General features: G+C 41.5%; 1 protein-coding gene across 1 annotated transcript in view; it reads right to left on the bottom strand.

The window, feature by feature from the left end:
- Nucleotides 1-11,407: 11,407 nt before the first annotated feature.
- Nucleotides 11,408-13,705, bottom strand: part of SEC22A (SEC22 homolog A, vesicle trafficking protein) — a 54,220-nt gene continuing 51,922 nt past the window's right edge. The window contains exon 7 of the mRNA XM_039843211.1: nt 11,408-12,264. Coding sequence (XP_039699145.1) covers nt 12,064-12,264 — 201 coding nt within the window. The 3' untranslated portion in view covers nt 11,408-12,063. The remainder of the gene's footprint in view (nt 12,265-13,705) is intronic.

Raw genomic sequence — 13,705 nt, 5'->3', positions numbered from 1 at the left:
ACACACTGCAATGCCTTTGAGGGGAGAACAGAACTAATTGCTGGGGGAGGCAGAAGAGAGGACTTTGGAAACAGGGTATTGGTTCTGAGAAAATATTTATTAAATAAAACAAAACAAGTTTCTGTGCCCTTCTTTAGACTATGCTAGTTGTACGCGTGTAAGAGACCCACAAGCAACTGAGGATGCCACTGGGTGGGGGAGGGCGGGGATCCCAGCTTGTCTTTTTGTATTTTTTATTTTGTATTATTGAAAACCTTGGAGATCTAACAAATATACCAAATTCTATATTTTGTAAATTCTCTATATTAGAACACAGCTGTGCACAGCAGGGCACATGTGCTCATTTGTACTGTACGTACGTCGATGTATGTATTGTGTGTGTGTATGCGTGTGTGTGTGTGTGTGTGTGTGTGTGTGTGTGTTTTATGCTGTGGAACTGGTCTCATACGGGATGCCTCTTACCTTTACTTCAGATTTGGCAGTTTTGGGTTTTCCCAGGTCCAACCAGAGCACTGAGTGTGTCCTTTTGGGGTTACCATACTTTCAAATTAAGTAGGAAGATGCATGGACATATTACCCATATCTCTCTCCCCCCAGTACACAAACATACACATCACTTGTCCTAAATAAAATGCAAATGGGATGATAAGAAGAAAACAAAAAGCTGCTTTCCCATCTCAGGCTGAGTTGGAACCAAGGGAAGTAGCCTCAACCTGCAGCAGATAGCATGGCCACTGTATATCCTTCCACTTGCTGAGATGTCAGCTGTTTGCTGCCTGCAGAGAGAGCTCAGGGATGGCCCTTGGTGCTCAGCCAGCATGGGGGTGTGAGGAAGCCTGCCTGGCTTTCTCAGTTGGCCAAGGTGGCTCTCTACAGAGATGATCCCTCATACTTAGGAACATAATGTGCAGCCCTCAGGTTTAGAGAATGCGGATGGGGTGGCCTCGCCCTCCACCTGCAAACCAGACAGAGGAAAGGGTAGAGCCCAGCATCAGCGTCCCCAGGGCAAAGCTAACAGAAATTTTGTTGTCTGATTTTTGTTTTTTGAGGAGGGATCAGTTAAATATACCAAGAAAAAAAATTCTATTTTTATACCCTACTAGGGAGGCATTTGGGAAATGATAGACTATCATAGAGATAGAGTCAAACGGAATCCTTAGGGCCTGTGCCCACATCTTTTCATTGCTTCTCAGGGCAGAATTATTCTCATCTCCAACACGAGCTCGAAGGAGGTGAGTTGGCAGCTATATGCCAGCTGCTGAAACATTACTTTGATGCCCACCTGCACCACCTCTAACTGGACACTAGCCCCATCCTACCCTTTCCACACACCATTGCCCACCCCCGATTTGAACACAACTCTGAGAAACAAAGCTTACGGACCTAAAACTGCCAGCCTGAGTCTGTTGGCGCTTTTGCTGCTCCATTCTGAGTCCTGCACTGGCCCTCTTGCCCCCATTGCCAGGGGCTGGCTTTCTCCACGTGTCGTTCTTCAGTCCCCTGCCCCTCCCTATCACCCGCCAGTGGTGCTGGGTTTTCGTCTTGCTTCCAACCTGAGTAAGTGTGTGTGCCAAGTTCCTCGCGTGTTCCCCTTGTTGTCATGACCCCGCCGGCCTTGTGGGGGCCCATCCTTCCTCTCCCAGCAGTGACTGGTGACAAAGTGCAGTGCTAGCTCTTCATTCCCTCTATGGGGTGTGCACTCTTTTTATTCCTGCTCTTGCAAAAACGGATACGATTATGATTTCCCATGGAAATTGAAAAGTCTATTTAAATAATTTAACTATTAAACACTTTCACTGGTAATGTGTCCTGGTCTGATTTGCGGCTTGGGCTGGGGGGCCTAGTTGTGGTATGAAGAACAGTGGGCTCAGCCCTTGGTGGGGCACTAGAGAGCGAGCCTCGGAGGGCAGAGACCCCAGCTCAGTGCGGGACGGAACGTGGCCATCGGGAGGATGTCGACTGAAGATTGCAGTCGTCCTGGTGTCTAGGTGGGAGAACACTGGTGACCTCGGCAAGAGTCGGTTCACTGGACTGCGAGTGGGGGGCAGGTGCCACGTACAGGAGGCCAAAGAACGAAGAGATGAGGTGAGGGACCAGGAGTGAAGAGGACAATGGATTGAGGATAGAACCAGTAAAGATCCAGGTTCCAGGGGAGGATTTTTTTAAAACAAGCTAGTCAAACATGTTTCTATGCTAAGGAAAACAAAGTTGAAAACACAGGAAAGAACGCAGGTCACTGAAAGGACCAAAGGAGGTCAGAAGGGAGGTCTAGGCTGGAGGTGAACTGATTTGACTTGGAGAGCTAATAATGATGACTACCATTTACTGAGCACTCTCTGTGTACCAGACACAGAGAAGCACCATACAAACATTATCTCATGGAATCTTCCTGGCTACCTCATTTCACTGAAGGAATGGGCACAGAGAGTTTGAGTTATTTGTCTAAGGCCACACAGCTGGGAATGAACAGAGATGAGATTCAAAGCAGGCCTGTCTGCTAAGCCCCAGCACTCTTCTTCTCCCTAGAGGAAGGGAAAGGTGGTGGGAAGACGGAGCCCTTTCAGCAGTTTCTGCCTGCTGCACCCATCAAATGCAGGGTTCAGGAAATCAGACCAGAGGGGCTTGGTCAAAATAGGTTGAACACAAGTGTAAATGAAGGAGCCAGTGAAAAAGACTTCACTGGCTTCACTGCAACAATGGGGATACATGGGGACGTAGACGTGGCAGTCTTGGTATGCATAGGCAGGCCTCCTGCTCCAAAGAGAATGGACATCATTAGGACTTCAAACGGTGTGGTGAAGGATATAATCACACAGGACTAGTGTTTAACTTGGCAGTTTTCAGGCTGGAGTGCATCAGAAAAGGAGATCAACATGGACAATGGACTAGTGGTTACCAGAGGGAAGGGGGTGGGGGAGGAGGGGGAGGTATGGGGGGGGGCCAAAATATAGGGGAGTAGGGGAGGGGAATGGGTAAAGGGGGTCAAATATATGGTAGCTGAAGGAAACTGGACTTTGGGTGGTAAACACACAATAGAATATATAGATGTCAAATTATAATGTACACCTGAAAATTATATTATCGTATTAACCAATGTTACCCTAATAAACTTAAAAAAAAAAAAGGGAGATCAAATGATAAGGCAGGCTAAATTTTAGGGGCCAATCAGTCTAAGTAGGGACCTCAACTCCTGAAGAACTCCCCCCCTGCTGTGGCTGGTGGAGACCAAGCCCTCAGGCAGGCCTCAGGAAACCACACGCACACACAGGCACCGGGCCGTGCAGCGCAGAACCTTCCTAAGCCCTTCCAGCCCCATCTCCACCACGCTAATGCCATAGATCACATTTGTTTCTCCCTTTAGAGTCATGCTTGCTTCCAAAAGCAGACCCGTGCCTAGAATGTTAATTAGCAAAACTTACTAGAAAAGATGCCGTTGATGTGTGGGGTGAGTTTGGAACACCTCTAATGCCCATTGACAGCAAAGACCACTAAAACCAACACGAGACTTTAGACAACATGGTGATGACTTGATTGTAGGGGGGAGTTACCAATAAGTCAGTGGGAAGGCACAGTGAGCCTTGGTGCCCTGAGGAGGCAGAAGCTCAGTACTCACCAGGTGGCCACCTTACTTTAAGACTTCCTAAGTTGTAAATACAGTTACAGAGCTTTTCCAAAATTATCACTTGAGTGGCATATAGTTAAATGATGCCTAGAGCTATAGTTTTCACATAAAAAATCAGTTTTATGCTGCAATCTGACTATGAGTTGCTAATTGACAGAAAATGAACTTCCCAGACTCTGGAAAAGATACTGAACCCGTGTCAGTGCAGGGCAGGAAATCACTTGGGCATTGGGATATACAGCGCTCAAAAGTAGCGCTGAGTAGATTCTCACTGTCACCTGAACAGGAAAACTATGATGGCAGGGACAAACACTGCAAACTTACAGCTTTTGAATCTGTCCACATCAAAACAACTCCACACTGAAGAGAATAAACTATACCTATCGTCTTGAGAAGGCTGGGACATGCTGGCGGTGGCAAGCAGCACTTACTTAGCACAGGTGTCAGGAGAGTTGGAAGGGCTGGTATTACCTGTGGGGCTGAGGGAGAGGGAAGGGCAGAGTGGACCAGAGACTACTATGCCCCAACCCCGGCCATTTGGATGAACTTCCCAGTGGATAAAGAGCTCCACACACACTTTCTCGTGCTTCCCCTCACCAGGCCTAGGAGGCAGTGGGAGAAAGGACTGATGTGTCCCCTGCAGCTGTTGATACTCTACTCCAGGACAAAGGCTGTGCAGCCTACAGGCACTACTGTCCAGTGTGCCAATCTGGCTAGGTGCTAATGATCTTGACAGAACAGAGGGCTCACCATTCTTCAAGGTGGACAACAGATGAGATCCAATTACGATAGTACTGTAGCTTTTCTTACGCTTCCAGATTTTTAAAAAAGCCCTTTGCTGGTGTTCTTCCTCTTAGTCTTGGGAGGATAAGTATATTTGCTGTCCTCTTGCCTATCTTTCCTTCCCACACACAGAGTCACCGCTTCGCAAGACCGACACAAGAACAAAGCCAATTGCAGCCGGCCATTGGAATGACTATCTCCAAAGTCTCCTCCTCTCTGGCTTCTCTGATTCTAAATACTTGTGTAACTCTTCATCTGATCTTCAAGTGCCAGACCACATGTATGTTGCAAACGAAATCAGGAATTTTAAGATTTTAGAGCCAAAAGCAGAGACAAATGAGATGACAGCATTGTGCCATGGGTGATCTGTGGGAAGATCCCCTTCAAACCAAGGCGAAAATTACTGTCCTCCAGCCACAAAGCCCGTAGCAGCAGCTGCCCTGCATGACAGCACCATGGCCTGGAGTCCTTTCCTATCCAGGGCCCTGATCCATGCAGTAGGGAGGGGTGGGTAGAGATCCATGTAGGCTCACAGGGCAAGCAGAGGGTCCAAAAAGACGGGTTGGGGGAAAAAGACTATAAGGAAGAGGAAAAGGATTCATCTAAGGCTGAGGTAAAGTAGGCATCATCTCCACTGGCTTGTCAGCCCCAAACCTCACTGGCCCATTTGTTTCTAGTGAGCATTGCTGAGCCACCCCCTCACTTGGCAAGCACATATTCATCCCCAAGGCCACTTTCGTATCACTGGTCTATTAAGCCCATGAATTTAAAGGATTCTCACTGGAATCCATTAGGGGCCTCATCACTTTTTTCCCCCACTTCAGCCAGTTTCTAATTTAGACCTGCCTGGAACTCTGGTTTGTCAGCATCTCTGGTTATTTTAACCTACTCTCCAATTTTGCAAAATTTGCTTATCTACATTGACTGTTAGCTAGAATGGCACTTCCTGGCTCACATGGGATGCTTTTCAGGAGTGAGGGGTGCTTTATACTTCAGATTAATCTTTTGAAAGCCACGTTGCATCTGTGCTTTTTAAGAGTGTCTTGAGCTCCTACATCCCCGACCCCTATATATTTCCAAATTGTGAGTTGAAGGCTGCTGGCTGCCCTCCCCACCCGACTTCCTTTAATGCGCAGACCACACACACACACCCTTACAGAGTGGTGGGCACTAGAGTGGCTGCCATCCAAGACTGCTCGATAGATAAGATTAGAATGTTCAAAGTAAAGGATGATGGGGCCACACTAGATTAGGTGAGGTACCCGGAGGCAACTTCCCCATTTGACAGAGCTCCAGTGCCTGGGACACTGGGGTCCTGGAGACCAGTTTACTACTTCCAGGCTGTGTGACATCAGCGACTTAAACCTGCTTCCTTACTCAGATGGATTTTGTCATGCTCACATAACCTTCTGTATGTAAAACACCTAATACACAGCAGGCATTTGGCCAGCGTGAGTCCCCTCAATTCCCTTCTCTCTTCTAGTGTGCCATGTGCCCTGCCCCGAAGTCTGCACACAAGAGCTTGCCAGGGCAGGTCACCTACCTACCTACCTGCTAGATATTTCGACAGGATCCTCAATTAACCTGGCAATTTCTGAAAAGCTCAGTGCTATGATTTATTATACTTGGGGGCATTTGCAATTTAACTGACTTACTATCTCGAAAGGAAGAGAGACACAAACACAACTACAGTGTGATAAAATGCTGTTCGAAGTGCTTCCTGTTCATCGACTCAATGCCTTGCCCAAACTTCTATTATCCCCACTTCACAGATGAGAAAAGAGGTTACCTGACTTGCTGATGTCATAAGGCCAGTAAAAGGGACAGCCAGGGAGTCTGGCTCCAAATTCAATCACTACTGGATATTGCAAATAGTTACCTTTGTTTTTTGCTTAATGTTTTCAGATATATAGATCACTTAAAGCAAAATTTCCATGAAATCACTTCATAGCAAAGAACCAATCTATTCCGGCCTTCAGCTAGAAAGTGTTTTTAACACAGGAATCACCAATGAAGCTTTAACATTCTGTATTAAGATTTATTCCATGAGTGAGTTTTACTACAAAGACTAAACTGTATACCTCATTGCCCTAAAATCTAAGACACACTTAAGGTTTATCATATCTCTTGCAGCCATCTGTCCTGTCACTGTCGTAGGAATTTTAGGAAACTCTTTTATTCAGTCTAGGACATTTACATTGCAGGAGTTAGCACTGACCTGATCTCTTTTACTAAAAAAGTAATCTAGAATACACACACACATTCCAACGTATATTCTTTATATGATTCAACATATTTCCATGTTGCCTAGATTACTATTACATGGTGGTTAAGAGCATGAGTTCTGAGTAAGACTAATCTGGATAGAAATCCTGGTGCCACCATGTGGGTTAGATTGGGACTGTGGTCAAATTGCTTAACTTCTTTAGGCCTCAAGTGCGTCATCTATAAAATAGAAAGCCTTCATGAAAGCTTTCTGTGAGGATGAGATGTTTAGCATACACAAGTGCCATTTCCTCTCCACATCAGCTTTGTCTGTTCTCACAGCTGCTATGACAGTAAGGCCCAGTGGTTCTCGTTCTCTCTCCCTACTCCTCTCTCTCATACACATATCCATTTTGTGAGAGTCTCTGTGGCACAGGAAAATGAGCACCAAGTTTTGAGTAGTTTAAACCTGAACCCCAGGTTTGAATGTGAGTCTGTTTCCATGAGTGAGAATGAGAGTCTCCCCTACCCGATTCTAGCCCCAGATGCCATAAGGATGAACTATGTAGGAGGACCTAGCACCGGTCCATGAAATGTGCTAATGAGCATTCTCATCATTTGTCCTAGGCATTGAAGGAATTCAGAGTAGAAGGGAAAAATAGTTTGTTCACTTTTAGACAAGGTTTGACAACCTGCCTCAAAGAAAAGCATTGGCACAAAGTAGACAAGTGACCAAGGCAGAGTTAGGGAGGGGCTGCTGGGAGCGCATGGGAAATGGAATGTATGAATCCTGTTTGTTAGCTGGAGCCTGAATGTGACACTTGCATTGCTCTGCTCTGGGATGCAGGAGAAAAGGGCAAATGTGAGCCGTGGGGGAGGTTGGGCTGAAAATGCTGTTTGTTGCCAAGGAAACATCAGGAACAATTTGTAAGGCTAGGGTACTGCTTTCAGGGACTCTTTGAGAACTAAATCTGTTCTCTCCTTGAGTTTCCTACAGTCTCCAATTGTGCCGAGACTATTTATTACACACCAGCACTGCCAATGCAGAAGAAATGTGTGCACACATGTCAACAGCACTCACTGTTAACAAGCAAGGAGGATACAAACCACATGGCTTCCAAGCATGCAGTGCTTCGATGTTGTAATTTCACCTGCTAAGTAAAGTAACCTAGAAAGCCTGGCCACTCAAGAAAGACGTGTTATGAGAGTGGCAGCCACACAATGCTGCTTCTTTTTGAAAAGCTCGATGCTCAAACAGGAGGCTGACAGCATTCAACAGGAGTCCCAGAACACTGATGAAGGCGATTAGAACCCTCTAACGCTAATCAATAACACTAGAAGAGTTAATTTCTCAGCTGATGCAGCCCTTATATACAAACTCATTCGTAACCCATGGAGGTGGAGAGATTGAATAACTTTTAGCTAGGATTATTAATAAAGCCAGTTTAAACCAAAAATCAGGTTTAATTTTACTTACTACACTGTTATTTGGTAGAAAGACTCCATTTCCTTAGAGATAATAAAACAGAAGAAAATACAAAGGCTTGGTCACCGACAAAAAGAAATGCACCCCTGAAGAGTGACCTGTAATTTGTGGTGGAGCTAAGCATTCAATTTGGTCTGAGTGGTGGCTGCTTTTGAAATAATTTGTTCTTTTGCCACATACTCTATGATAACTCTAAAGCTTAAAGTGAACGAAAAGTCTGTTAAAATAACCAAGAAGGTGTACACACACACACACACACACTCTCTCTCTCTCTCTCTCTCTCTCTCTCTCTCTCTCGGAAATGCAATAGCTCAGAGTGCGTCCTTGGGTTACTTAGTAAACGTTCTGGAATAAAGGTCAAGCAAATGCCTTTTGGTGGGCAGCTAACCTCAAGAGGAAGCACTTCTGTGACATGGCGGTTAAGGCTTGCTCATATGATAAATCAGGTCTCTGTAGAGACCTGACAAATCGGGAGTCTAATGAGATTGTAGAAATGGCCTATACAAATGGAGCCATGCGTTTCTCCAGACTAGATTCCACTGTGAAAAATATCACATTTAATACAAAATAAATGTGCTAATCCAAGGGAAGCACAATTACTTTATATAAGTTATGAAATTACAAAGTTGGATAAAGTTATCCACATCTCCAGGCATTTGACTCGAATGGATTTTCAAGCTTTAACACAGATATATGTTCTTAGCTTAGGATAAGAATTCTTATTTTTGAGTACAAAATCCTCTATTGATCACATAAAAATATCCTGAAATGAAAACCTTTGAAAGCTGGTAACATGTTGAGGATGCAAGGCACAAACAAAATATACAAATGTGCACAAAATAATTGAGGATTTCGTTCAATTTTAACATTTCACAGGACCCCCGAGCATGAATATATTCACCAGAATTCAGGGAGAAGTCTGCTGAGGAACTGGCATACTTTGACTTACAGTTTAAGCAATGGAAACTCATTTCTCTTCTAGCCTTGACTTCCGGGAAGTTCATGAGTCAAATTTTACACCTGAAAATAACGTGTTCACCCTTCCTTACATTTTTATTGATCTTGATTTTCTCCCCTTTCTTTTCATAGTTTATTAACAATATTGTATATGTCCTTTCTTGCTTAGCATGCTGCTTCAAAATCTTTTGGGAAAGAGGCTAGGTATAAGTACATTTCAAATACAGATCAAAAAAACAAGCAAATATTGCAATTTCTTCTAGGATATAAAAGAGAGTATCTTTGCTCTTAATCAAAAAACAGTATTTCAGAATTACCTCAAGTAAGTTATCATACACCTAGATTTAACAATAGCAGTCCTGAGCTCATTAAGAAGTCCCCGATTCCTTGATTTTACCAAGAACAGACATATTCCCTGAATATAATTTTAGTCATCTTCATTAGTTTCCATTGGAGCTCTGGGCTGAGATTAGAAGCTGTGTGTGTGTGTGTGGCTCTAGGACTCCAGGTCAATCATTAACACCTGATTACCTTAGTTTCCCCCTTCATAACAGGGCAACTACTACTTCCTCTACACCACAAACCTCGTTATGATGAGGTAAATGCAGACCTGCTCCTAGAAGTAAAACTGTGGCATAAATGCAAGATATTACTATCATACACATTACAGGCCCACGTGATTCTTTCCAAATTCATAGTTTCTTTGGAAACAACAAGATAGAGGCAGGGAAATTTACTATAAACACTCAGAGATGCATGTTCCAAATAATGAAAGAAAGCATTTCTATGCATAAAACGTTATTTATACCTGTTTTCATTTTCTTTACATTAAGATGTAAACAGCCTCTTTTCCAAAAAAGCTGGTGAAAAAACAAACAAACAAAACCAAAAAGAAAATTAAGCCTTTAAAGATAGCTGGTGAGTTTTCAAGTGTCCTTGATGAATGGATCCAAATACCAAACATTATAACTCAATAATTCAGTGATAAAGAGAACCAAACGGAGCTATAAAATATCTATAGCAAAATCACAATTAACCAGAATGTTCCAACTTCCTGGTTAACTGACTATTTACAAGAAAACTGTTCTTATTTTAACCATTAGTTTAGAAAAAACTTTCTAAACTGAGCCACTTCACTTTCCTGGCTCAGTAAGTACAAAATGCCAAACATAAGTCAATTTTATTTTGCTGATTTAGGATCATATGGTACCTTGGGGGATCTCTCAGAACGTACATAATTTCTGTGCAGTTTTGCCTGAGGCAGAAAATTGGAGTAAATTGGAGCTTCTTATTTTAAATAAATCCCTGATATCATAAGCTTATTATATCCTTTTTGCCTCATTCTCCTAAAAGGAGAGTGTAGCAAAAAAAAAGTCCTAGTTAAGCAAGATTTTATAGTTGTCGACATACCTACATATGTATATTCATTCAGGCAAACAAGGCAGCTCAATGATTTTACTCCTCTGGACTATTTCTTCTGTTTAATAAATATATCCTATAACATGAATTACATGTAATGGGTCCACTGTTTCTTCTAGATATCAAATTTTAGTACCTTATGAATTCCTTGTTTACAATCTTTCCTTTAAAAAACAAAAGGAAATCATGCATGAAGATGACTTCCAAAACCAGCAGAGTTGTACATTTTGCTAATGGAATCAAAACTATGCTTCCTATATTAATTCGTAACTCTTTGAACAATTTTTATAATGTTATCAAAAAGCAAGTAAGCTCTAAGATACTGGGTGCTTCACTCCTCAACCATGAAATAAGAGTTGCTGGGAGAAAAGTCACCTTCTGATATCTCAGTACAGTTCAGATTCCACATCACCAGTGGCACACAAGATGATTTTAGGTGGTACACAACTAAATTAGACAATACTGAATCACAGTGAGAATGTCATTCCCTTTATATATATATATTATATATATATATATATATTATATATATATATATATATATATATATATATAATATATATATAAAATTATCCTCCTGATAATTCCACAGAGAGATCCCTATTTGGTGCTGGGTAACACCTCTCTTGCTGCAACATGTAAAGAGCAGGCTTCTGGGATTCAGAGCCTTGGCAGGCATTAGCATTTGGCTAGAATTTAGTAATATTTTTTGTTTTATTTATTTTGTAGTTACCTTTTATTTATGGCAAACTGATGCTGGGTTTCCACTCAGAAGAATTAGTTCCTTTTTAAAATATTTAAAAATTTAAAAGACAAATATTAAGTAAATAACAGTACATGTAGTTCTCAAGTGATTAAAGTTTGAGAAACGAGCTATTAGTTATAGTCTAATAAATCATATTTTTAAGTGATTTCAAAAGAAACTACCAACGTAGTCTAGAAAGGAAACATATGTCACTCTATTTTCAATACTTGTGATGTTCCAGAGATGAGCTCACCAAAGCCTCTCCTACATCAGGTGATTCCCAGAGTTAAGATTCAAGCAAAAATATAAAAGGAAAAAGAACCAATTCCATACCATCCTGGACTTGATAAACTCATGGTACCATAAATGTGCAAATAATCTGATATTTAGCAAGTAATGTTTTAAACATAAATTTTCTAATTTACTACAGCATCTTTTTATTTGGTCTACACTAATGCCTCACAAAGGCAAACCCAGGTTGTAGAGTTCCTGCTTAATCCTCAAAAGATCAATATTTTTTGATTGAACTCTTTAGTGAGGATTCAGGAATGCTGGTCAGGTCTTCCAATGGCATCTGACTCTTCTCCCCACTTTTACAGTCCTGCAGAGCGAAGTCTTCTCTTCTGAGTAAAAATCCTCATGGCTGGCATTCTTCTGAGAGGAGTTTGCCTAGCAGATATTGCATGCTCACAGGCATGCCATGCTGACTTAAAACAAAAAGGACAGTTGGAGAGAAAGAAAGCAGAGCTTCTTGTTTGCGGTGAACAGTTTCTTCATCACAGTGGCAGTTAAGATATGCTCCCTCCTTTTCCCCAGACGTCAAGGCAGTAAGTTTGAAGGATGGTGTCAGACATCATAATCAGGAGCCTTACCCTGGGCTTGTCTTAGCCAGATCTGTAGTGTAACAAATGCTCCCACAGTCACGTGAAAGAAAAGCTGCCAGAGGTTGCGAAGTTCATAGAGATACATGTTGCATAGACAGATTAGGCCAAAAGTCAAAAAAGATTTGACATTCCGCCAGCCGGTATAGTAGACAAGTAAATAACACTGTTCAAAATATAAAAATGAGAGATGATTAGGGTTATAGGAAAAGGAAAAGATGCTTCTGCTATATAATTGTAACAGGCTACAGAGTAAAAAATGAGAGTGGAATAAGGGGATTTTTCATCTACAGATAGATAATGTAACATCGAGATATTCAGCTATGGAAGCTCCACAGCTTGAAAGGAAAATAGGCTTTTCATGTTTTTCATTTTTCAAAAGAAAAAATATTTTCTATCATATTCAAAATGGAGGAATAATTGGATGACTCCCTAGCAAACAGGCTGGACATTCCTCAAGTGACAGGAAACCGAGAATCATTCTCAGAGTCTGACAGTTCTATCTCTCATTTTCACATCAGGAAAGTAGAAAAAGCTCAAATAAGTCATTTAGCGAAACGGACTCTTCTATAACTGAATATGAATATTACTGAAACCAACAAATATTTACTGATCTCCCATTCAGTGCAATGAATTAAGCTAGCAGGATCTGAGTGAAGATTTGAGGGAGAAATCATTCATCGGATGTTTATTGAGAGCCTGCTATAAGTCAGGCATTGTTCCCTAGTATTAAGTAAACAAATAAAAGCCTTGTTCACTTGGAGCTTACATTCTAGTGGAGAGAAAAAGATTATAAACATTTTATACATATAATATCAAATAGTTATGTCCTGAAAAAGATAAAACAGAAAAAGGGGACAGAGAATGCAATGAGAACTATCTTAGAAGATATAGTAAAGAAAGTACTCCCCCTATCTACCCTAAGGCATTTGCCTTTTCCTGCTTCATTTTTCCTCCCATATTATAAACATACTTTAAAAATGTTTATTTTGTCATCTATATTCTTCCGATAGAATCAAAGCTTCATGAGAGGTTTTTGTTTTGTTCACTCATTTATCTCCAGTGCCCAGAATGGTGCCTGATACATAAAAGTACGCATTAAAAATTTGTTGAATGAGCTGTTTTCTAGAAGGTATCTAAAATTCTCAATCTGGTAAAACTGGAATTACATGTGATCACAAAGTCTTATGAAAGAAGCAGAGGTCTCTGTGTGGAATTGTATCCAGCCTTCAGTACTGGAAGGGTGTTTGCCGCAATGCAGAAAGAATGTGGAAATGTTCAGTTAAATGCGTTTCGTTCATACAGAAATGAGGACTTTGTTTACTTAAAAGGAAGACTGCTATCCAAGCAAAATGAATGGGAAGCACTTTTTTTTTTTTACCTAAGTGATATGCATTGTGTAAAAAAAAGTTGAAAAAAATAACCTTTTCTTTTGAAATAATCTGACTTAGAGAAGTTGCAAAAATAGTAGAGATTCCTGTATACCCTTCACCCTGCTCCCCCTAATGTTATCCTCTTATAAAACCATAGTATAATCATCAAATAAGGAAATGAACATTGATACAATATTATTAACTAATCTACAGACTTTATTTTGCCAGTTGTCC

The sequence above is a fragment of the Pteropus medius genome, unplaced genomic scaffold (genome assembly GCF_902729225.1).
Source record: "Pteropus medius unplaced genomic scaffold, Ma_sr-lr_union100, whole genome shotgun sequence".
In the NCBI taxonomy this organism is placed as follows: Eukaryota; Metazoa; Chordata; class Mammalia; order Chiroptera; family Pteropodidae; genus Pteropus; species Pteropus medius.
The sequence above is the reverse complement of the archived record's forward strand: the minus strand, read 5'-3'. Positions and strand labels throughout refer to the sequence as shown.